General features: G+C 39.9%; 1 protein-coding gene across 1 annotated transcript; it reads left to right on the top strand.

The window, feature by feature from the left end:
* Positions 1-4,134: 4,134 nt before the first annotated feature.
* LOC131446407 (LIM homeobox transcription factor 1-beta-like) lies at positions 4,135-22,489 on the top strand. The gene is made up of 8 exons (XM_058617604.1): positions 4,135-4,386; positions 6,390-6,579; positions 16,260-16,483; positions 17,217-17,392; positions 18,209-18,286; positions 19,485-19,551; positions 21,109-21,285; positions 21,509-22,489. Exons 1-8 carry the CDS (start codon positions 4,320-4,322, stop codon positions 21,664-21,666), a joined length of 1,137 nt encoding a protein of 378 aa, XP_058473587.1. The 5' UTR covers positions 4,135-4,319; the 3' UTR covers positions 21,667-22,489.
* Positions 22,490-23,379: the final 890 nt, after the last annotated feature.

Genomic DNA, 23,379 nt, shown 5'->3' with positions numbered 1-23,379 from the left:
TGTGTGTGTGTGTGTGTGTGTGTGTGTAACTACACAGACAGTTCTACAGAAACGTACACACTGTAACATCAAACCAATATGACGTCTGCACTGACGGCACATCTCATATCTGCTTTTATGTCTGTTAGTTAGCGTGCATGAGGTGTTCCAGTTAGACAGTTGTTCTTTTTCTAGCATAACGATCGACAGTCATCAGTACATCTGTTCATTTTGTATCATCAGGTCATTTTATTAAAATATGATGAACTTAAAGTTGACTTTTATTTTCATATCTTGATATTTGAGGCCGACTTGATTAAAGAGTTGGTCATTTAAAAATAATAACAAAATACTGAAAAATTGGCAAACGGGGAAAAAAAAACACCCAATAAAATATTCACCTCAAGTCTATAATATCTTAACGTTATGTATGCTGCTTTATCTTTATAAAGACACTCACTCATTCATACATACTCACTCATGTAAGACACTCATTCTCCCACACCAAAGTCCATAGAGAAAATCAGTGATTTTACTGCTGAATTGTTTTTGTTGACATTTGTTACTTAAGTTAATCTGAATGAATCTGAATTTCAAACACAGACATTCCAAAGAAGGCATTTTAGCTCACTGATGGAAGCAGCAGTGGATCAACAGCTCCTGTGTACCATGATGTTAAAATCACAGATTCTCTCTGTGGACTTAGGTGTGGGGAGTGAGTGATTTACAAATGCAATATTCCAAGAATGTTTTTATCATTATTATTAGTACATAATGTTACTCAGACTGGAGGATTAATATCGTTTGTTACTTCCGACACTTAGCAGATAGTTACTCTCTGCTTACTCCACTAGCATCCCGTGTGTTGAAGTGTTACTCGCTGTGTTTGTAGGCGGGTGATGGGTGTATTGCATCGTTACGTCACATTGGCGAGCTCTGAGTTCCACTGCTGTCGTGAGATGTTGTATTTGTGTTATTAATAACTCTGAGGATGAAGTAATGCTATATTTTGTTTAGGTTTTATTGTAGGCTTGGTTTCAAGTTGACATATACACTAGTTACCAGATTATGGCAACTGGTGTCAGTTGAAATGCAATTATTTTCACTCTAGCTTTAAATGATTTTATTTATTTCATTCAGTTTTAATGTGAACTTATTGAATGTATGCTTCTCCTGTCACTGTGTCTGCAGCTGCAACACCACAGAGGAAGGAAGAGTGGAAACACTTGACTGATGTTCATCCTTACTGCACACATCTAAGCGTCGTGCTTGTTAGATGTTATATGTTGTGTTTTTAATGGCCTTCTGCAGACCACCAGCTGTCGCACTGCAGCACGTGACGTCATTTCACGGTTATCTCGTTGACTGCATGTCGCACATGCACCGTAATTACTCGTAGATCTTTGTGTCGCGACCACAACTGATGCCCGAGTTTTTCCACAAACCCTGTTACGGCCTGGACACATCACAGAGGCCACGTTATAAACATGTGTTTACACATGCTACGGCTGCTGCTCATTTCCGGCAAAAAGCAAAACAAATACGGTTTACAGCTTTTTTCGTTTGAATAAAAGCTCATTAAATTAAAAGAAATTAGAGCGACAGTGTGTGTGTGTGTGTGGCAGACACGTGGACTGTACGCTTTCATCCTCATGTCGACATGTGTCGTGTTCCATTTACAGTGTGAGCGGTGTCTGATCAAACACCCTCAGTGCATCAATCTGAACTTCAGCTTTTCACCACAGGATGTCAGGATTTCACATCTCAAAAAATAGATTATATACCTGTAAATACACCCACTATCATTTATTATAAGATAATAATAATAATCATTTTGAATTGAAAAGGCCTCCCAATGATTCTCCAACCTCCCTTACATGTATTACAGGGGTCTCACATTGAAATTAGGGGAGGGGGCCACTCTATAACTATAATGATAAGGCACTACGGATATTCATGATGATATTTCACAGGTTTTCAAAGTAAGAGTGGAACAATGCCAGGATTTGACAGTTAGTTAAGTTGATAGTAACATTACATTTAGTTAAGTCATTTAAACCTCTTTTATTAACATGTGCTGCCAGGTTTTACAGTGTACATTAAAAAGGGTAGTTGGACAACAGTGGATTGGCGACCTGTCCAGGGTGTCTCCACCGCCGTTCACTCAATGTCAGCTGGGATTGGCTCCAGCTCCTCCATGGCCATCAAGTGGAGGATGAGGGGATGAAAATGGACGGATGATGGATGACAATATTTGCCTACAGACCCATGCTTATGAAGGACAAGAGGACAAAGGCAAAAAGGACACCCAGGTATAAGGCTCTGCAGTGAACCTCCTGAGGATGGTCACGTGACTTCTTGAACATCTTCTCCGCGTGTCTCTGAAGGCACGGAACGATAACGGACTCCACCGGACTCTGCTCCAGCAGCTTGTACTTCAGCGTGTCGCCAAACTTCTCCTGCAGCTCTTTAATGACATTCATGGCCATCGACTTGGCCTCGGTGATGTGTGGAACGTGGCCCCCGACGACCATGAGTCCTATGATGGTCTGGGTCACCAGACGGGAGATGTGAAAGACCTTCTCCTGGTCGGAGAGTTTGTCCACCGCGCCGGTCTGCTGGAAGACGTGGATGACCACTCTGACGAGAAACAGATGGGCCTGCCTCTCTGACTCCTCTGCAGACGGATGCATTTTGACCTTCATGTGCTCTTTAGATGCTCTGCAAAATGGCAGCCGGCACACGTGATGCTGCATTTCTGTCGTCCTTTTCTCTTTTCTGTTTCCAAGTAGCTGCAACACCTCTTTCTGTGGCTTTGATCTGGACGGCGACATCAAAGGATGTATCATGACTTCATAGATTCTCTGGGACTGAGGACATGACCAAGTCCTCACCCACACAGAAATGGAACCAATTATAAGTCTTTTCTTTGCTCTTTTGAAAACGTTTTCCCTAAACATGGTAGACTAACACCCCCCCCCCCCACCCCCCACCCCCAGGTTAGAGTAAAACCAAACCTTCTCCCTAAAATCTCTTGATTAAACGTGGACTGGATTGTCTAGTCTGTGGTTTCTCAGGATTAAAACATTGGAAATCAGTTACAAAGTTAAGTCATATTTGATAATCCTCTAGTGAGGGACAGGCTTAAGTCTCCAGGAAATGAATGCAGGGAAATGTAATGTCCTCTGAAGTCATCAAAACCTGGTCCTAATGAGGTAGAACCTCATTTCTGAGGAACTGGTCCTTCTTCTTAGTTCCAGCAGGCTGTATACTTCAAAGTTCTTCATTCTCATCCTCATTCCTCTCAAGTTTAGGGCTAAGATTTGAATGATGCTTAGGTTAATGTTAGGGTTAGGCCCTAACTAGTTATGGTTAAGGTTAAGGATAATGCTTTGGGTGTCAGAGAGAACAGAGGGGTCCGAAATTAAATTCTGTCCAAGTCAAGGGCCAGACGAGGTTAATAATAACACACAATCCACATACATTTGACATTGACGACGTGTCATGTTTACATATGTAAGTGAATGCAATGGATGCATTTTTCATAAAATAAAATTCACCGACTTCCCCGTGTAATAAATATCAACATTGGACGATTATTATTATGAACGAATCATCAGTTTCCTCTACTGTATTTCTGTAGGAGAGCACAAACAGTACAGGCCTGTAGTCACATGATGTATCTCAGCTAATAATTTAACTGTACTGTGTAATTATTTTTTACTAGACAATTAAAGCTGAAAGAGAAAAAGCAAAATAAAAATGTGGGGCTGAGCCCGGTTATAACACTCTCTGCTTCTCTACATTTAAATTCAGATCATTTTATTTGTCTTTATACTTTGTACAGTGACCTGGAGTGTCCTGAAAGTAAATGTATTAACTGTTATTGTTTATTTCTGCGAATAAAGACCAAACATATTATCTCATGGGCCAAAAACAACTGTATGGCGGTCCAGATGTGGGCCAAGGGCCTTGAGTTTGACACGTGTGGTTTTAGGTCTGTCTGAATGGAAGTCAGTGCAGTGCACTCTGGGTGTGTTTTTGTGTGTGTGTGTGTGTGTGGGCGGGTCCAGGGCTACAGAGGGTGGGAGGAGTGTGCGTGTGTGTGTGTATGTATGTGTGTGTGGACTGTCACTGTAGGACACTCAACACTCTTGAAGGTTCAGCTTTTGTGGATTTTACACACTGATTTGTTTCCACCAAGTTTTGTTTTGCCTGTGTGTTTGTGTGTGTGTGTGTGTGTGTGTGTGTGTGTGTGTGTGAGGATCACTCCACTCCACTCCACACAAACTGCACTGGGTCTGGTGTCACCTGAGACTCACCTGTGGAAGTGTCTGAAGATGCTCAGGGACATAAAGATCGAGGACCGTGTGCAGACTGATGTCAGCTCTGTGGACCGTATGATCGGTGAGTGTGTTCACACTCACACACACACACACACACACACACCATCACTGCCTGATTTCTACATTATTATCTCAACAGTTTTATTGTCCTCAATTAAAATATTCTGTATAACAACAGCGCAGAGTGAAATATTCAAGGAGTTGGATTATTTGATTTTCATTACATGAAGTTAAGATAAAAACTGTCTTCCAACTCTGTTGCACTGTTAAAAATGAAATAAAAGCATTTTTATTTAAACAAAAACTAAAGAAGAGAAATAAAATACAAACCTGTGGTTACTGCAGGTGCTCTGTGAAAAGGATCATTTTTTATATTTAAAAAGATGATTTGCTTTCATTTGGTGAACGTATGTTGTTTTTTGTTTTGAAGTTAGAATTGTGTAATCTATAGGTTTTTTCAAAAAATATCTCATATTAAAAAAAATACATTTAGCCAGACTTTACATAAAAGACTCAATTGTTAAGTAAACAAAATTGCGTGATAAAAAAAAAATTATATTCAACCAAAATGGTTCCTGAATATTTCACCATGTTCCTAAATAAAAATACTTTAAAAAATGTTTTTATCATTTTCATATTTCAAATTAAATTAGATAATAATTTCTTATGTAAATTTATTACATTGATAAAGGCTTCAGTGTGTTTGGCACAATGTGAAAACAATGTGTAATTTGCTCCGTAAACAAGACATATATTACAAATACAAAATAGGACAATGTTTCTTCTAATAATAATAACAACAATAACAACAGCAATAATAATAATAATAATAATAACAATAATAATAATAATAATAAACTAGACAGTAAAAGTGGAGAGCGTGTAGTTTAATTTCAGGAAATGAAATTCAGTTTAGCAATTTCATTGTTTAACTATTTGCTCTTGGTAGAATGTATATGAATACAAATGTAGAGATTTGTAAGGATCATAGTGGTCAACAGTTCTACTTTACACTTAATCACATTCATATCTGTAAAATGAAGGCATTTATCTACACGATTGATTCTTTATGATTTATCAGTGATTTATCCCATATTCCTGTAATAATATATGAAAACAATTACATTTAATTATTTTACAGATCAGTTTTAAATACAAAAGTACATTTTTCATGTCCTCATAAATAAGACAATTCGTCTTATTTAGTGTGCGTTGATTTTTGTTGCTCTGAGCACACACTTCAAACATGTGACATTAAATCTTAAAACATTTTTTGATGAATAAGTGAATAGATGATCGGTTGTGTGTGTGTTGAATATTCTGCTGCTGCTGCTGCTGCTGCTGCTGCTGTGTCTTTTTATGGAAGAGTCTTCAGCCGTCTGACTGGATACAGACGTTCAAACAAATGGAAAATGACATGTAAAAATGACGACTCATAAATACTAAAACCATTTCACATTTTTACTATTTGAACGACGTTAAAACACAGTGGTGTTCTCTCATCATCCTGCTCCTCCTCCTATAGTGAACTTAAGATGATTATTAAGATGGAGTGAGAGATAAGGTGACCTGTTTTCAATTTTTTTTTACAAAAGCTCATTTCTTTTTAAATAATTGTGTTTATTTTATTGATTACAGGCCAATATGATCTTTTTTTTATCCAAAATTCCTAGAAATGACTTCTCACATTGTCTTAAAACAGCCGTATAAAGAAAAGAAAAGCGAGGAGACTCTCACACACTGTATATAAACTTATTTTATTACTTACTAATTATTTCAGTGTTATTGTAAATATAAAATCATTGTTGCAAGTTTAGATATATAGTTCACATATAGTTTAAGTATAATACAACATAGTAATAGTAATAATGATTATAGATAGTGAACATCATGAGTCAGATCCACATCCTGCTACAAAATATCTCTCCCTCCTCTCCTCCTCTCCTCCTCTTCTCCTTCCCTTTCCTTCCTCTCATGCTGTTTCTTCTCTACTTCCTCCCCCTCTTCTCCTTCCTCCTCCTCTTCTTCCTTACCCTTTCCTCCTCTCTACTTCCTCCTCAGCAGGTGCGGACTCTCCTCCTCCTCGCGCCGTCTGTGAGGGCTGCACGCGGATCATCTCGGACCGATTCTTGCTGCGGGTCAACGAGTCGTCCTGGCACGAGGAGTGTCTGCAGTGTGCCGCGTGCCAGCGGCCGCTCACCGCCACCTGCTACACGCGAGACACCAAACTCTACTGCAAGACAGACTACCAGCAGTAAGAGTCCAGATTATTACACCAGGGCTTCAATCATCTGTGTGCCACGACACTGACGTCACTTTTCACGTTTTCCATCCTTTTGTTTTGACAGTGACAGAAACACATTTAGATCATCAGTGAACTAAGCTACGGAAGAGGATTAGGGCCACATTTAAAACAGCATGATTTCTGAGGTTAAAGTCAGAATTCTGGCTCTAATACTTTAAAGAAAACCGGTTTAATTTTGACGTTTAATGCAAGTTCAACACACTTAGTGCAGATGAATACCAGGGCACTTGTGACTCACTGCCCTCTAAGGTTAAAAACAAGAGTGAATAATATAAATATAATATAATATCAATAAAAATATCTAATATGTCAGAATTAAAAAAATGAAGGAAACCAAAACGATCATTTATTTCATTACAAACTATTATTTTCACCTTTATTTTGTACCAGTTAATAAACGACACCAGTCGTTTTCATTAAACCTTTTTTATTACCAGCATAAACAGACGTAAGCATGTTTGGTCCATAAAATGTAAGAAAATTCAGAAAAAATGATTTGATCAGTGTTTCTCAAACCTGAAATAATGAGATAAGATACAATAATCCTTTATTCGTCCCACGTGTCAGAGCCGTTAAGACAGTCAAGGTCAAAGTAATAAATAATAATAATAATAATCTCTGAATGTAGAATATAGAAAGATAGAAAGAAACCAGAATATTTAATATTTCCACGATGGCACATGAGACATTTGACAGCGTTATAATGTAACACAGGACGAGTAAATGTTCTCCAATGTCTTGTTTTAATGATTTTGTGGTTAATATGGAGCAAAGAAACAAGAAAACATTCACATGTAAGAAGCTGAAGAATCCGAGCGCTTGTTTTAAATGTTGTGTGTAAAGTTCTGAGTGAATTTGCTTGTTGCAGCTCAGTTTCCTTCACCTCACCTCACAACTGCTACTTCACAAACACGCTGGTCCAAAATGGCCGCCTCTGTAGACGTGAGCCATTCTTGACGAATGAAACACAACAATTCAGACGATCACTTGAATTATAGAAAATGAAATGTGATTATTTCATGATAGATGTATGTATTATCTGCACCACAAAGCCACTTACATACACAAATGATATTAATATGCTCTTATTGGAAGAGTACACTGTAAAATATTCCATATTTACAGGACATTACTGTGTGCTATATTCTCATTTTACAGCGGTTTCCTGTAACTTCACAGCTATTGTCGTATATGTAACCATTATTCAATTCCATTTTTGTTTTACTTCCACTTCAAAGTAAACATGTGATAAAATATATATATCACATATATATATATAAATATATTACTATAACGATTTTACTAAAAAACTTTGTAGGAGTTTCCTGTCATAGTAACACACACACACACACACACACATACATTTAAACACAAAATAAAACACACAGATGTGGAACCTGATAAATGATAACAATGTAGTTTACTGTGAAAATGACAGTTAAAGTGAAATCCTGGAATTTAAATCTTAGTGTAACTTAGTTAAACCCTAACCCAGCTGTGTGTGTGTGTGTGTGTGTGTGTTGTTGGGGGTCCTCCCTGCATCTGGGTGGTCTTCTCTCTTCTATTGAGGATTTGTTTTTTTGTTTTTTTGTTTTCTTGTTTTCTTGTTTTCTTGCGTACAGTGTGGGCAGCGCGCTGACAGCCGGCCGTGTAACTGTCAGATAATCTCTGTGAGTCTTTCTTTTCTTTGGCCTTTGTTTAGTCCTGGAGCTTTGAACGCTCACTGTGTGCAGTGGCTCCAGTGTTTACTGCTGCACGCCGGACGTCTGCATGGTCACTTTGGAATGAAGTGTTTGGGAGATGACCAGAGGAGCTGGGTAACTCTGATGACTCCGCCCATGTTGAGGAGGTTCTAGGAAGTAATGACTGATACCAAACTGAGTAACGCTGGAACTGTATCATGGAAAAGATCCAATAGTGCTGCGTCTTTGCACTTCATCATCAAACAAAGAGCCGTGTGGCTAATGTCATTGTAAAAGTGGGCAGGTTTTATGTCTGCATCAATCAAAGCAGAGACCCCAGCAGGTGAGGATCCAGGAGTAAATCCTGGACCCAGACACAGCAGGGTCTCCACCCACTCCACCCCCCGAGAGTGTGTGTGTGTGTGGGGGCAAAGAAAAGAGAAAAGGAGGTGGTTAACAAAGTCAACCTCCTCAAAGGAGCAACACAGAAACCAGCAGGAGCTCCTTAAAGCCCTGGTCTGTTTTGATACCTCAGCTGATCGACGACCAGGCAGAGCAAAGGAAAAACATGCAGCTTAGGTTTCATCGCCGCGCTGTGACGCCGTCGTCCGGCCGCAGTGATTTACGCCTCGGGTCCTTCTGACCCTGCGGTGACTTCAGAGACAGCAGCAGCAAGAGCAGCAGAGACAGCAGCAGCAGCAGCAGCAGCAGCAGAATACAAGCTGAGTGAGTTGTTAATATGGTGCAAGAGGAGCACGGACAGAAACTGTGAATGTAGGTTTAAACAAATGAACCCACCACAAAATAGCACTAAATGAATAATTAATGAGGTTAAATACATTTTTGGTGATAGTCTACATCATAGTTTTTGTTAATAATGTGTTTCAGTGTCAAGGCAGTTCAAATATTTCTGTTACAAATGTAGAAATATGACAGTATGAGTGAAATAATGATGAAATAAAAAAGACATAATGAGTCTGATGCAGATCTTACACCTTATCACTGCACACCAGTGGAAACAAAAGAAAAAACTCTGTGAAATATTAAGATTATTACTTTACTTTGCTGTTAGACGGCCTTTTGTAACAGGAAACTACTTTACATTACAGTCGTCATTTGTAGCTCACAGAAACAAAGAAAAGGCCAATAAACACCTGCTTAAGGCGACTAGAACTTTATCTTGCAGCTAGACCTTTTCCTGCCCCACAACAAACAGTGAATCAACGTTTTAACTTTAACAGTTTTATGTGAAACAACCTCCTTACAGACAGATGCTGCGACAGAGGAGAACAGAACATTAAATGAATAACCAAAATCAAGCAGAAAACATGATTAAAGAGCCAATCTAGCACAGGAGACTGGCAGGGACAACACAGGACAACGGGAAACAGACAGAAGTCCAAAAATAACTCAAAATAGTAGAAACAGAAACACTTTTAATGAACCCTGTGTCCGGGAGCAGACCATGACAATATCACAGTTCAAAAACTCAATTCCAAGTCATATTTCGACCACGTTTTTGTCTGTGTGTGCACATTGGTTTCACTTTCCCAGCCCACGCCACCTCTGCACTTTGTCCACGTCTGAGCACTGAGAGCCGCCGCTGTAAAAACGTCTCGGACGCAAAGGCTTTTATGCCGTAGCCTCTTAATGGGCCCCGGGATCAAACAGTGAGACGCTGCAGCCGAGCCAAACCGCCAAGCCACTGGGGCGGCAGGCACAGAATTAGGGTTCTGTCACAAGGGCCATAACCGTTAGATTTAGACCGGGACGTCAGAGGAGTTTGTTGAATTAATTACTTTTATTACCAGAGACAAGCCAGAGGAAAAATGGGAACCAGACTCTGTCCTAACAGTGGTTCATAGGAGACAGGACAGACAGACAGACAGACAGACAGACAGACAGACAGACAGGCAGGCAGACAGGCAGACAGACAGACAGACAGACAGACAGGCAGGACAAACGTTACATTTTAAAATGTCCATACGATACAAAACCTTTGCAGACGGTCCCTGGTTAATATAAGTATAACCTACATAGGGTTTCCTCTACTTTCTCCACACACAGCTGCTGAAATAGTTTTAAAAGTATAATATTTATGTTTTTCATGTATTCAGATTCAGTCTCATGTCATGTTATGTCAAATAGTGTGAACCCTACTGAGAATACGATGTGTGCTTTATCTGATCATTGAAAGCCTGACGTTCATGTTGCTTTTTACTTTAAAAAGGAAGGAAAACAGCTTTGTGTGTGTATTTCACAGCAGTTGTGTGCACACTGGTGCGTCCCTGGGCAACACACTAAACCACAAATTGCTCCTGGAGGTCGTGCCAGCAGTGTGTGAGTGAGTGGTTATGATATATTATATAGAGTGGTGTGTGTGCTGCAATGTGGCTGTGAACGAGTGAACGGCAGAACTCTCTCGTGTGGTGTGGTGTGGTGTGGTGTGGTGTGCTCATTAAGACGAGAAAAAGAATGGATTCACAACATTAGGACCGAAAATGCAAATAAAAGAGACAAAAACAAACTAAAGCAGGAGGGAATGACAATAAATGACCCCGACTAACATCAGACATGAGGCTGGATGAGGTGAAGTCCATGGATACGTGAACTCTATGGTAAAACTCACCTATTTAAAGAAGAGTCTCAACATCGGTCTGTATATCATCTTATGCATACATTAAAATGCTGAGCTGTGATTGGCTCCGCCTCTGTGGACGCTCGGTGCTCAGTGTCCAGCGCCGGGCAGCGTGACCTCGGCCTGTCCTGTTGAAATGATGACGTCTCTGTCATTGTTGTTGACGTGTGCTTTAGTTTTTAATGTAAAAGTTTTGACCAGACTGGAAAATAAAACAGGAAATTAAAGAAAACAGTAAAGCCCTCACTCGCATACACCAAAGTCCGTACAGAAAATCAACAAGTAATCATACTGACAGGAGCTCAAATGTGTTATTTTGATTTAGACTTACCAAAGGAAACGGCAGTAAAGCTAATAACAGCTCAGTCTCACACACCAAAGTCCAGAAAATGTGCAAATATTCCTTTGTTTTGATCACAAATAAAGACTGAAGGCCTCTGTTTGATAGAAAACAAAGCACATTTCCCAAAATGTCACTCAAAAAGAACCTTACAACTGTCAGTCACGTGTGATTTGCATTTTTTCTCTTTCATAGTCTATCTGACTCACACTGTGTGTGTGTGTGTGTGTGTGTGTTACTTGGCATTTGCTTTGCTTCGGCCTTGTTGCCAAGAGAAGACAATTCCACCTTCATCTCCCTCTCTGCTCTGCAGAGACGGTGGAAATACGTCCTTCTCTTCCTGTGCTGCTGTGTTCAGCATGTTTGAGCTGTGCCAAAGATTCTAAGGACCATATATGACTATTTCTCAGTCTCTCTCTTACAGTATTGAAATAATAGGTGTTTTTCAGGAAAGAAAGCGGCCTCTACAGTAGTGTGACCTCCATCCTAACTTAGCAGTAGCCTGGCTCTTTGAAACGAGCCCCAATTAATGTCATTAACGACACCTGTGTTGAAAAGTTCTGTTTTATGATGTCAGAACACGCTTTGAGCCTTTTATATACAGGTCGTATTAGTTTAACTCACTGAAAGCTTAAAAGTTTTAATGTAAAACACAAACTTTTCAATCATTCCATTCAAAATGCCAAAGATCGCAGAATTTGACGACAGCAAACAAAGACAAGACGAGACTCAGGAACAGTTGGGTTTATAGCTAACGCACACGTCGACTGAAACACTTCCCATTCTTTACTTTTATGGTGATGTATGTGTTGTCTTGTACGTCTATACCAGGGGTCACCAACCTTTTTGAGACCGAGAGCTACCTGAAGGGTAGAGAATAATATGGAGGGCTACCATGTTAACATTTTATGCAATTTACCATTTAAATGATGAATGTTATGCGTTCAATTGCATACACATGCATTCCAGTGCTTACTCCTAATGATTATCACAGTTTTTATCAACAATATCAAGGACATTTTACTCAGTGATCATGTGAGGTGAAGTGAAATGAGCCCGCGAGCACCACGTTGGTGACCACTGGTCTGTACTGTACTGTAGGTCTTTATGTCTGTAGCCGTGAACAGCGTCGTTCTTTACCAGAGGACACTATCTTGGTCATGTGACGTCAGCACCTGCAGACCAATCACAGGTCACCGTCTACTGTCACTTCCTGAAGCCTTCAAAGCCTCCTGTGATGTTGCAGATCCACCTGTGAGGTGCAGAGATGTTGATTTACATTACAATAATGGATCAATAATGCCAGAATAATGGAGAAGAAATCAAAGGAGCATGTGATTGATTGCTGTGGTTGTTTCTCTGCTTCCAAACAACACACAGAGGTGAGTCTCCAGAGAATCTGCAGGCTTTATTGTGACTTCTTGAGCTTTGGCTGAGTAAACAGCACATCCCCACTCCCTGAATCCTGCTTTTATGTCCCTCTACCTCCTTCACAACCATCTATTAATTACACCTACTAATTAAAACTCCAACAAGCTGCCAGTCCCAGGCCACCCCCCACACAACCATTGTCTTCCTTTAGGTCACCCAGCTCCCCGAGGAGGGAGAGCAAACAGGAGCACAGTGAAGTAACACACACAGTCTGTTTTCATGGCTTGGTCCTTTCTTTGCTCCTCTTATCCTCTGTAATCCTGTACCTCTTTATGGTCGCTAATCCATTGGAGCAGTGTGGAAGCATGGGGCGCAGGGCCAGGGGGGTCAAGGAGGCTCTTCTAAAGAGGCTGCCCCCCCCCCCCCCCAGCAGTGGTGGTCCAGGTCCTCAATGAAATGAACTGCTGAGCAGCGGTCGGGACAAAAGATGACTTACACGGAAAGCCGCGCCAAACAAGGTTTCTTAAAACACACTAGACTTTAAGTCCACAGACCCACAAGGAGCAGTGTATTGAAGTCTACAGCCTCACCAGTGGCTCTCGCAGTGTCCCGTAGACCGCACAGTTAGACACAACCAACAGCACAATCTGTGATCAGTATGTACATCACTGATATGATGGCTGCTCATTGTACAGTATATTCTGTATGTTATTATTATTATTATTATTATTATTATTATTATTCTGTATGTGGAGAAGGGCTGTTGCTCTTTCTAAAGATCCAGTATGAGGAAATATATAATATATCATATTCTAACCCTTCAAAGATATTCACACACACACACACACAAGGGGTGGAAATCTTTAGGTACCTCGTGATGTGATTCAATTACGATTCTCAAACGATTATAAAGTGATTATATAATTACATCTTAATGCATTCATTACTAAAAAGCAGTGTGTTTATTAAAGATCGTCCTTTCATATTTTCACTGGAAACCAAGAGAAGAAACACAAATCTAAATCTTTTGAGTTTGTAATGAGCTTCATGTTTTCACTCTTTAGTGAACGCTCTCGTCTCTGCTCAAGCTTATGAGGTGAAGCACACATTCACACATAGTTTACTGGTCAAGGCAGTATTGCATGTAATGATGCAGTGGCATCTTACTTATACTTAAATATTCAGTTGATTCCACTGAGCACAGTGTTTCTTCATTTGTTTTTCCTATAACAATAACGATAACAATAATACATCCGATTTATAATCAATTCATAATCATTTAAGAGAGAATTGTGAGAATGGATTTATATAAACTTGCTTTTTGTCCCCATAATGTGACTGTAAACACATTTAGGTCCCCACAACATGAGTAATATCTGCACACACACACACACACACACACACAGTGACAACCATCTGAGTGCAAAGATGACATCACAGCACGTGCAGTAGTTTCCACATTCAGGATCAATGACTGACGTGTTGGGAATAAACAGAGACTTCAGACACATTACAGTAAATGACCAGATGTGTCGTGGAGTGACACAAGAAAGGATTAGAGCTGCAGCTGCCAAGTTACACTCAGATACAGATATACTTCCTTATATGAAATATGTGGATACATCAAATTACATACTGTATGTGTATAAAACACATAAGTATATATTTATAATATATAATAATAATAATATAATGATATAATAATATACATATATATACAGTATATTTATATTTTTTTAAACCTATACTGCTCATGTTTACACAGCCAGAAGATGGATTTATTGTTTGGGATAGTAACCATATATTAGTTACCACATAGGTGACAAATATGGCAGTTCAATACAGACTTAATTATAGATTATATAAAAAAAAAACAATAAATTAAAATATAAAATAAAAAAAAAGTAATATATTCCAAAAACATGAAAAATACAAGAATGTAATTGTGATATAAAATATTTCCATATGGGCTATAATGATGATAAAATATGTTTTAAAACTTAATGATAATGGTCTGGTAAGAGAACGTTTTTCATAACCAAAAAAGTCATGTGATGATTACTACGACCTATTTAGGCTACTGTGGTCACCCCAAAGGGAGGAGCCAATATATACATGAGTACAGTATATACAGTATACTGTATACATACATATACATATACAGCTACTGATCTTTAGGTGTTTTGTGTTTTTTAGTCATTGTTAATTAGAAAAACAAACAGACAAAGAAAGATCAATGGCACACACACCTATCAGGCGTCTTGAATTTGTCAAAGTCCTGCAGACGTAGATCATTAGTGGGTTGTGGGGAGCGGTTGGAAAATGGTCCCTTTTCTTTCCGTGTGAATGGTTAGAACAGACCCCGTGTGGAACAGCCTTTCTCAGGGGTTAAGAACACGACTCGTTAATCTCGCCTGAACACATCTGGCTGCTGTTCTGCTCTCGACGTTACAGCACACAGTAATGACATGTAGTGGGAAAGAGTTCTGACCATGGACTGTTTACACACATATGTTATTCTTTTATGTCAGATATTCCACTTTTAATTGATATTTTTGTATATTATCGTATCATTCCTTTTCTTTGCCAAATCTTTGATTATTTTTGATATAGTTCTGTACTTGGGGCTGACGGTAGCTCAGTGGGAGAGTGAGACGTCTTTCAACTGCAAGGTTGTGGGATGATTCCCAACTCCACTAGCGCACATGCCAAAGTGTCCTTGGGCAAGACACCTGAACCCACATTGGCAGCGTGTGAATGGGTATGAAAGTTGATAAAGAAATGAATGAAGTGAATGGGTGTGAATGGGTGAATGACAAAAAACTGTAGTGTGAAGCAGCTTTGAGTGATTAGAAAACCTCAGGGTTTTCCCCTGTCCCTGCACTGTCATTGGTATCTTTTATCTTTTACACATTTATGTATATTTGACCAAAATAAACAAAAATACCTAACTGAAAACATGGCTGTCAGCAGGGACTCGAGGAACAAGAGACCTAAATCATTTTGATCTCATCACCATGAGGCAGTCTTTCCCAGGTGGTAAAACAGTCACTTTCCTGAATCCATCAGCGAGAACAGGGGGACTGCTGACCTACTGCTGCCTCATTTGTGTAACTGACCAAAATGATTTCAAACACCAAAGTCTCCTGGGTCTGCCCACATGTGGGACCCACATCATTTGACAGCTTTACCTCCACGCTCACTTAGTACCCACTTGGTACCCAGGTAGCCTGGAAAGGGTTTGAGTATACTCCATTCCAGCAGCGGCCATTTCTCACCAGGACTTTGTGTGTTTCTTATATTCTTTGAGCGGTAGAATGTGCATGTGTGTGTGTGTGTGTGTGTGTGTGGACCAGTGGCCTTTCTCACATAACCTCGAGCATCAATTGCATGGACTCAATTTAGAGATGTGCTTGTTGTTGTTCACAAAGGTTCCACATGGACAACCGTGGGCAGATTTATGACATTTAGATTAAGATTAAGACTCCATGAGGCATACTGTTATACAGTTATAGACGTGTACATTTGATAAATGAACCTCTTCGGTCTTTTTTCAGGACACAATGTTCACACTTGTCTCTCCTCCGTTTTTCCTCAGGTTGTTTGCGTCTAAGTGCAGCAGCTGTGCGGGGAAGATAGCGCCCACTGAGTTGGTAATGCGAGTTCAGGAGAGTGTTTATCACCTGCTCTGCTTCTGCTGCTGCATCTGTGAGCGACAGCTCTGCAAAGGAGACCAGTTTGTCCTGAAAGCCGGTCAGTTGCTCTGCAAGGGCGACTATGAGAGGGAGCGGGAGCTGCTCAGCTCAGACAACTTGAACTCAGGTAATATCATGAGTCATGAGTCAGTTTAATGACGCTGCTCTAACTTCCTCAGTGTGTCTTCAAACTCGCTTTGCTGGTTATGTTGCCCCATAGAAAAGGAAGTCACAGAGGCAAATATAAATATATGTCTTTAATCAATATTTTTCATTTCACAGCAAGTTCTTCACAAACTGCCTAAAAAAACTCCATAAAAAAATTAAAACAAAATCCCAAGATGATTTTAAATGTTCAGGTGTTGACCACTGTGCCACGGCCCCAGCAGAAGAAATGACACGCCCCAAATATGTGACTTCAGACTGGAAGAATAAGCATTTGCTCAACTCGACCTTGAGATTGAACTATTCCAAACGAGATAGCACCAGGTCATGACAAAAAGACAATAATATCATCACGATAAAGAAGCAAAGACTGAGACCTCTGATCCCCCACAATCTATGCATGACTCAGACCTAATGGCATCCATGTGAACTCAAATAAACCAAAACCATCCAATTTGGGTGGGGAGAACCACTCAAAGCATCCGGTGACTCTTCTACACATGTGAGGGGACTTACAGGGACTTTAAACCCCTGAGCAGATGTTTTGGACATTTCTGTAGATGTCTATAATCCCTGCCCTGGGAACACTGCAAAGGTTCTTAGTTCCTGGAGAAGGTTCCTGCCTTGTGTAGAAGTCTTTACACTGAACGTGGCTTCATCAGACTCATGTGATTGTCTCTTTGTGTCTGTGACAGATAACAGTGATGATGAGGACATGAACGTGGCATCAGAGAAGTGTCCCGCAGCAGGGAAAGGTAGCAGCGAGAGCAAAGACCCGTGTCGTTCCAAACGGCCACGCACCATCCTCTCCACGCAGCAGAGGAGAGCCTTCAAAGCCTCCTTTGAGGTTTCCTCCAAACCCTGCAGAAAGGTGAGGGCTGAGTATGCTCAGATATTTGACTTCATATAGGAGTTCGTGATAAAATAAAAATAAATGAGTCCTTTTTTATCAGTCCCAGGGGGGAATTCCTTCTCTGCATTTCACGCATCCTCTACGAGGAACCTTCCTAGATTTAGGAGCAGCGGGCAGCCACTGAGCAACTTGACCTGATGGGGACTCCATCCGGCAACCAGTTACAAGCCAAGTTCCCTTTCCATTTGGAATTTTGACTTTTTTAATAGTCAAATAATAAATAAATAAATAGATTTACTATTTATTTAATTTTGACTTTAACCCTAACCCTTTGGCCATGGGCCAATAATAACTTGATATTTTTTGGAATTTTGACTATAATGATAATTAGTCCATATGTGGGATACATGATTAGAATGGCATGAGATATATGTATACTTTTATAATAATAGGACAATTACTAATTACATCTATTATAGCTTATGTACAGTATATGGTCATTTTGTCATTATCAATTAGGGTGTAACAGTGTAAATGAATTGAAGACCTAACGAGTTGCACTTTAGACACTATTTTTTCCATTGTGTGATAAAAGAAAAGGAAAAATGTGAAAATTCATTCAAGTTGAAGATGTAATACTGCAGGTCTGGTGGTTTTGTGATATATCGCTGGATCTCCATGGATTTAAGTGTGCAGTGAACTCTTAAACCTTGAAACCAGTACTGTGTGACATGACGCCCAACAACACTCCATGAATGTCTGGGTACATCCTAACTATAGTATCGTGACTCTGTAACCATGTGACTCTGACTCTGAATCTGTTGTGACCTGCAGGTGAGAGAGACTCTGGCTGCAGAGACAGGACTCAGTGTTCGTGTGGTCCAGGTCTGGTTCCAGAATCAGAGAGCAAAGGTCAGTACAGCAGTAGACAACAATAATAATAATAATAATCTTTACATTCTGCATTGTGGACGTGATCTTTGCAAGAACACAGGGATTTTCTGAGGCTCCTTTTATACAGTTCTTGCACTACTCGACGACTCAGTTTGGTATCAGACCATGACTTCATGGTACCTCCTCAATGTGGACGGGGTCGTCATAGCACAGCTGTGCAAAACTGCCGTGACGTCATTAATACACGACACAAACTCGTGACAGACAGTGTACTGAAGCATGAGAATGGATGAATTCAAAAGATTTGTTGACAGAATGGTTCAGTACCAACTGCATGACCGGAGCACAGAGCCGGTCCGACACAGTCACTGGACTAGAATATGGCTGAATGCTGATCGTCGGCTCTCGCGTTGCTGTCTCTAAAGACTTGACTGAGATCTGAGAACTGTCCTTTGCTAAATGTTGGTGATTAACACATGTTTTAGGATTGTTAAGTCTTTTTAACTGATCTACAGTTGGGCATTGTTCGCTTTGATTCTTCGTGTCATGAGTCTTCCAGTGATGCAGGTACCAAAACAAGCACCTGGTACCAGGTACCATCCCTAACAGTCGAGTCAAGCCAAGTAGTGCGAGAACTGTATAATAGAAAAGCGCCATTAGGCTATGAAATTAAACTATATTTATGTGATTATACATGATTATCATACATATAAGTATTAAGTACTAATTAAATAAATGACCTTCTTGACCTCCCCACCCTTTTTTCCTCCTGATATCACTTTTATACATTTATACATGGCAGCTTAAAACAAACCCATGTACATTTTCCAGGCCCAGTCATTAACCACATTCTGGATCCACCACTGGGTCCGGGCCAAAGTTTTTGTGTGGATTTACTCTGTGTAAGATGGAAACCACTTCTCCACTGTGACTGGTGGAACTTAATACAGGCCCATCTGTCCCTTCCCTCAAACCCTTTTTAGTTTTATTCTTTAATCTTTATTCATTTTTGCTCATATTTTGGAGAAAAAGAAGGTATGTGGAAATATACCTTCACAGCAGTCACACGTGTAAGAACACGGGAAAATTGCTCATTACACTTTGGAAGTGTGTCATTTGGAGGAGGTTAACGTGAGCTGTTTCCCCTGCATTTGTTTGTCTGTTTGTTTTGCTTGTGTCGTTCAGCTACCAAGCTGTATACTGTGTTTATCTGCAGATGAAGAAGTTAGCCCGCAGACAGCAGCAACAGCAGGAGCAACACAGCAGCCAAAGGCTAGGCCAAGGTGAGGATCCATCATCTCAACGTCACCAAACAAAGACATGGGATCTGACGTTATAACTGTAAAGGTCTTAAACACTGAAAGGCTGAAAGAGTCCCTCAACAAACACTCCCAGTTTTGTGAGCTTTAGCACGAGGCTCATACTCTGGAGCCGCAGTGACATCGCTGCGGGGAAATAGGACTTTTTGGTTTTTTTTCAGACAGTGGGGCTATAAAGTGTTAGCCATGATTCTCTGCGCAGCTGATATGAGCAGACAGTTTAGATAAGTGTCTCAGGGCTTTTGGCAGACACTGCCTCGATCTGCTCAGGGACTTCCAGTGTGTCAATATTGGCAGAGCAGCCAGGTTTATTATAGTGGAAGCTGCTGCTGCTGCTGCTGCTGTTAAATCAAATGAGCAAAGCAAACTAACAAACGGAGGATGTTTGGAGATGATGTTAAGATGAGATAAAGCCGCTCAAATGACTGGTGAGGCCACTTTAAAATCAGTTAGTCACTTATGACACCATATTTACATACAATACTCTGAAAATAGGACAATATTATACCTATATTTTAATTTGAAAAAGAGGTTGTGCTTCCACGGTGAAATTTATTACATCACAAACAACACAAACTTATGTGTTTTGCCACATTTGGCATTTATAGTACTATATACAGGGACGGAGGAAGCTCACAGCTGATGGTTGGATCCAGAATGCAGCATTGGCACTTCTTAATTTGACAATTTATACTTTTAACTGTCCAATTCATTATTATGGCCCATAATAATAATTTCACAGGGTGCAGTTGTCAAGGGTTTTTATTTTTATTGTTAAACAATCACAATATCTATCAGGCAGATGATCCGCTGTGAGGGAGAAGAAGAACAACAATGTTTATTAAAATTGCTTTAAAATGTTTAGTTATATTCACTCTTTGCCATATTTGTGTCCTGGAGGACAGCATAGTAACAGACTGTGTGCATGAAGTTTAAATCATTGTTGGAAATGTTAAAGATAATCTTAATATACAAGTTGGCAAGAAGTGTAACGTACGTATTTTAATATAGACTTATTATTTAAATAAATAGATGTTATGAACTTCACTAACATCTTCTGGAATCTAAAGATTAGTAATACCAACAGACACATAGGGACATATGGATAATAAGTGGACACTGTGAAAGAGTCTTTAACTGATAACTGCAGCTACACTGCAGGTGTAAGTGTCAACATAAGTTTGACACAATATTTATACACTGTAATATACTGTATAACACAAGGTTACAGTCAAATACAGTACTTACTCAATACTGGACAATATAGCTCAAGTTACAATAAACAGCTGCACATGAACAGTCATTTTCTATAAATTGATACAGTAAATTTCAGTGAAAGTTGATTTATACACAGTCATTTACTGTAAAAGCAGTACCCTAGTATCCCAAAGTGGTTCACCACAGTAAAAAGCTATTTCCTCGTGTTTTCCTTTGTTTAGTGATAACTGTAAAACGACTTCATGGATGAATTGCTCATAGACGTCCCTGTAACGCTGTTGTTCTCCTCACTGACTGTTCCAGAGGAAACATCAGGCTGTATGAAAGGCCTGCTCCACTCCTACTCAGGACCTCTGCCTCCAAACCAGCAGCAGCACCTGGTAACCATGGAGACCAGGGAGCACAACAGTTACAACACTGATGCGTTCCAGCAGGGCCTCACCCCGCCACAAATGCCTGGTGACCACATGAACCCCTATGGTGAGCGCCTCACTCTCTAACTGCTGCAGCTAAACATGAAGAACATCATGCGTCCACCATGTTAATGTGGACTGAGGACGTAATATAATTAGTATTTATAGAGCTCTTTGAAATAATAAAAAATGTTACTGTTGCTTTAGTTTTTTGTATTGCATATTGTGCCTTTAATACATAGACACGTGTGTTGATCCTCCTGTGTCTGACTTCCTCTTGTCTTTCCCAGGTACTGATTCCTTTATCCACGACATTGACAGCGAAGCGTCTCTGACCAGTCTAAGCGACTGTTTCCTGACCACTACAGATGTAGGATCCTTCCAGGCTCGCACAGGAAACCCCATCGATCGCCTGCACTCAATGCAGAGCTCTTACTTTGCCTCCTGAGACGCTGGCAGTGTCGTCTGTCTCGCCTCGGCCACTCCACCAGCGTCCAGGACACAGCAGTGCACTCACACCATACACCGGGTATGTGTCCAGTGTGTGGTGTGTGTCCTGACATGAATCAGTAAAGAGGGACCACAGAGTACACTGGAGTCAAATGGCCCCAATGTTGTTATGACGTGACTGTACTGGAGAGACAGCGTTCATCTCAGAGTGTCTGTGATCAAAAGTGCTTTAGGAAGTAAGACTAAAGTGCAAGTCGCAGATTTGTTACCTCAAAGTGTGGTCCGCGGACCACTGGTGGTCCGTGAGGTGACAAGCACGTAACATCATGTTTTAAAATTTAAAATGTCAGTGTTAAATCCCAAAAATATTCATTTTGTGGCATTGTCTGACTTGAGCAGTGCAGTGAACCGGTTTGTGACACCACTGATTTTGAGTTAGCTGGTCCGTGAGTGTGTTTTTATAGTTGTTCTTGGTTTGAGAAACACTGCTCTAAATCAATCAGTCATCAGTCAAGACATTTGTAGATGATCATTTCGTTTAAAGACATTTTTCATCTTCTATTTTTTTTTTCTAAAGTGATTGGTCAGGATTTTTAAGTTTGGTTGTATGACGTACTGACATTCAGCAGCAAGGACATGTTGCTTTGAGCAGCGCTTATTCGACCGCCATGTTTTTAATGTAAGAACAAGGGCACGCGTCTGTTAGTCAGTGACGGCAGCATAATTATCAACAACACTTAACTATCCCTTTAAACAACCTCAAGCTTTTCTTATTTGTAAGCCAACTGATTCATACGGTGGCTGAGAAGTGCAAATCACAACAACATGCCACCTCTTAATGTTGTTGTGGTTTCTCTTAATGTTGTTGTGATTGTCGGCCCGCCTGTGAACATGAAGCCTGTAGTATACTGTTCTGTATGTAAATGTTGTTCTTCAGAAACATCTAGTATTGCATATTCATTTCGGCAACAATTTATTTATTCCCCAACATTGTCCTGATATGCAGTAAATGAAACAATTATTATTATTTAAAAGACAATATGACCCCAAACCTTCTAATTCACAGTCATCTCTGATATTGTAGTATTTGTAGTACTTTAATGAGTGTTTACACTGGTATCACTTTATTATTTATTTATTTTTGATTGAGATTGAGATGTAGGGTGCATTATCTAAATTTAATATTAATGTTACACTGGCAGGTCTGTGGAATTTTACTGAGAAAAAAAAACCCCGATTAAAATGCTGGGATGATGATGATGATGATGATGATGATGATGATGATGATGATGATGATCTGAGAAGAAAAGATGGTGTGGTTAACCTCATTAGTTGCTACACTTTATCCTGATGGGAAGAGAGGAAAATAAAAGGTACAGTATGCGGCGTTCTGCTACATGAAGTATAAGGAAACAAATATTACCTATAAAAATACATAGCAGCGTAGTGATGAGCAGAAAGTGATGTGTTCTCATCAAGCCTCTGTGGGTCCAGCAGATCAGACTCTGTAAATATTCTGTCTTCAGATGAGATTGTTTACCATTTTCACAAGACAGGCACATTTGAACACTCTCCTTGTTGGTGCTATTGTTTAAGTGAAGGTGATAAGGCTTTAGAATGTTGGAGTCTCATAATTATTAATGTTGGGTACAATATTTTCTTCTTTTCAAAGGGAATAACAAAGCTAACACTAGATAATTATGCTACACTA

The sequence above is a fragment of the Solea solea genome, chromosome 19, assembly GCF_958295425.1.
Source record: "Solea solea chromosome 19, fSolSol10.1, whole genome shotgun sequence".
Taxonomy (NCBI): Eukaryota; Metazoa; Chordata; class Actinopteri; order Pleuronectiformes; family Soleidae; genus Solea; species Solea solea.
Note: the sequence above shows the minus strand (reverse complement) of the source record. Positions and strands in the feature narration are given on the sequence as shown.

Excerpts from the sequence above, each read along its gene's own strand:
- LOC131446407 (XM_058617604.1), top strand. The coding sequence starts at position 4,320 with ATGCTCAGGGACATAAAGATCGAGGACCGTGTGCAGACTGATGTCAGC. Across the intron at positions 4,387-6,389 it reads CTCTGTGGACCGTATGATCG|GTGCGGACTCTCCTCCTCCT; the intron begins GTGAGTGTGTTC and ends CCTCCTCAGCAG. Across the intron at positions 18,287-19,484 it reads TCCAGAATCAGAGAGCAAAG|ATGAAGAAGTTAGCCCGCAG; the intron begins GTCAGTACAGCA and ends GTTTATCTGCAG.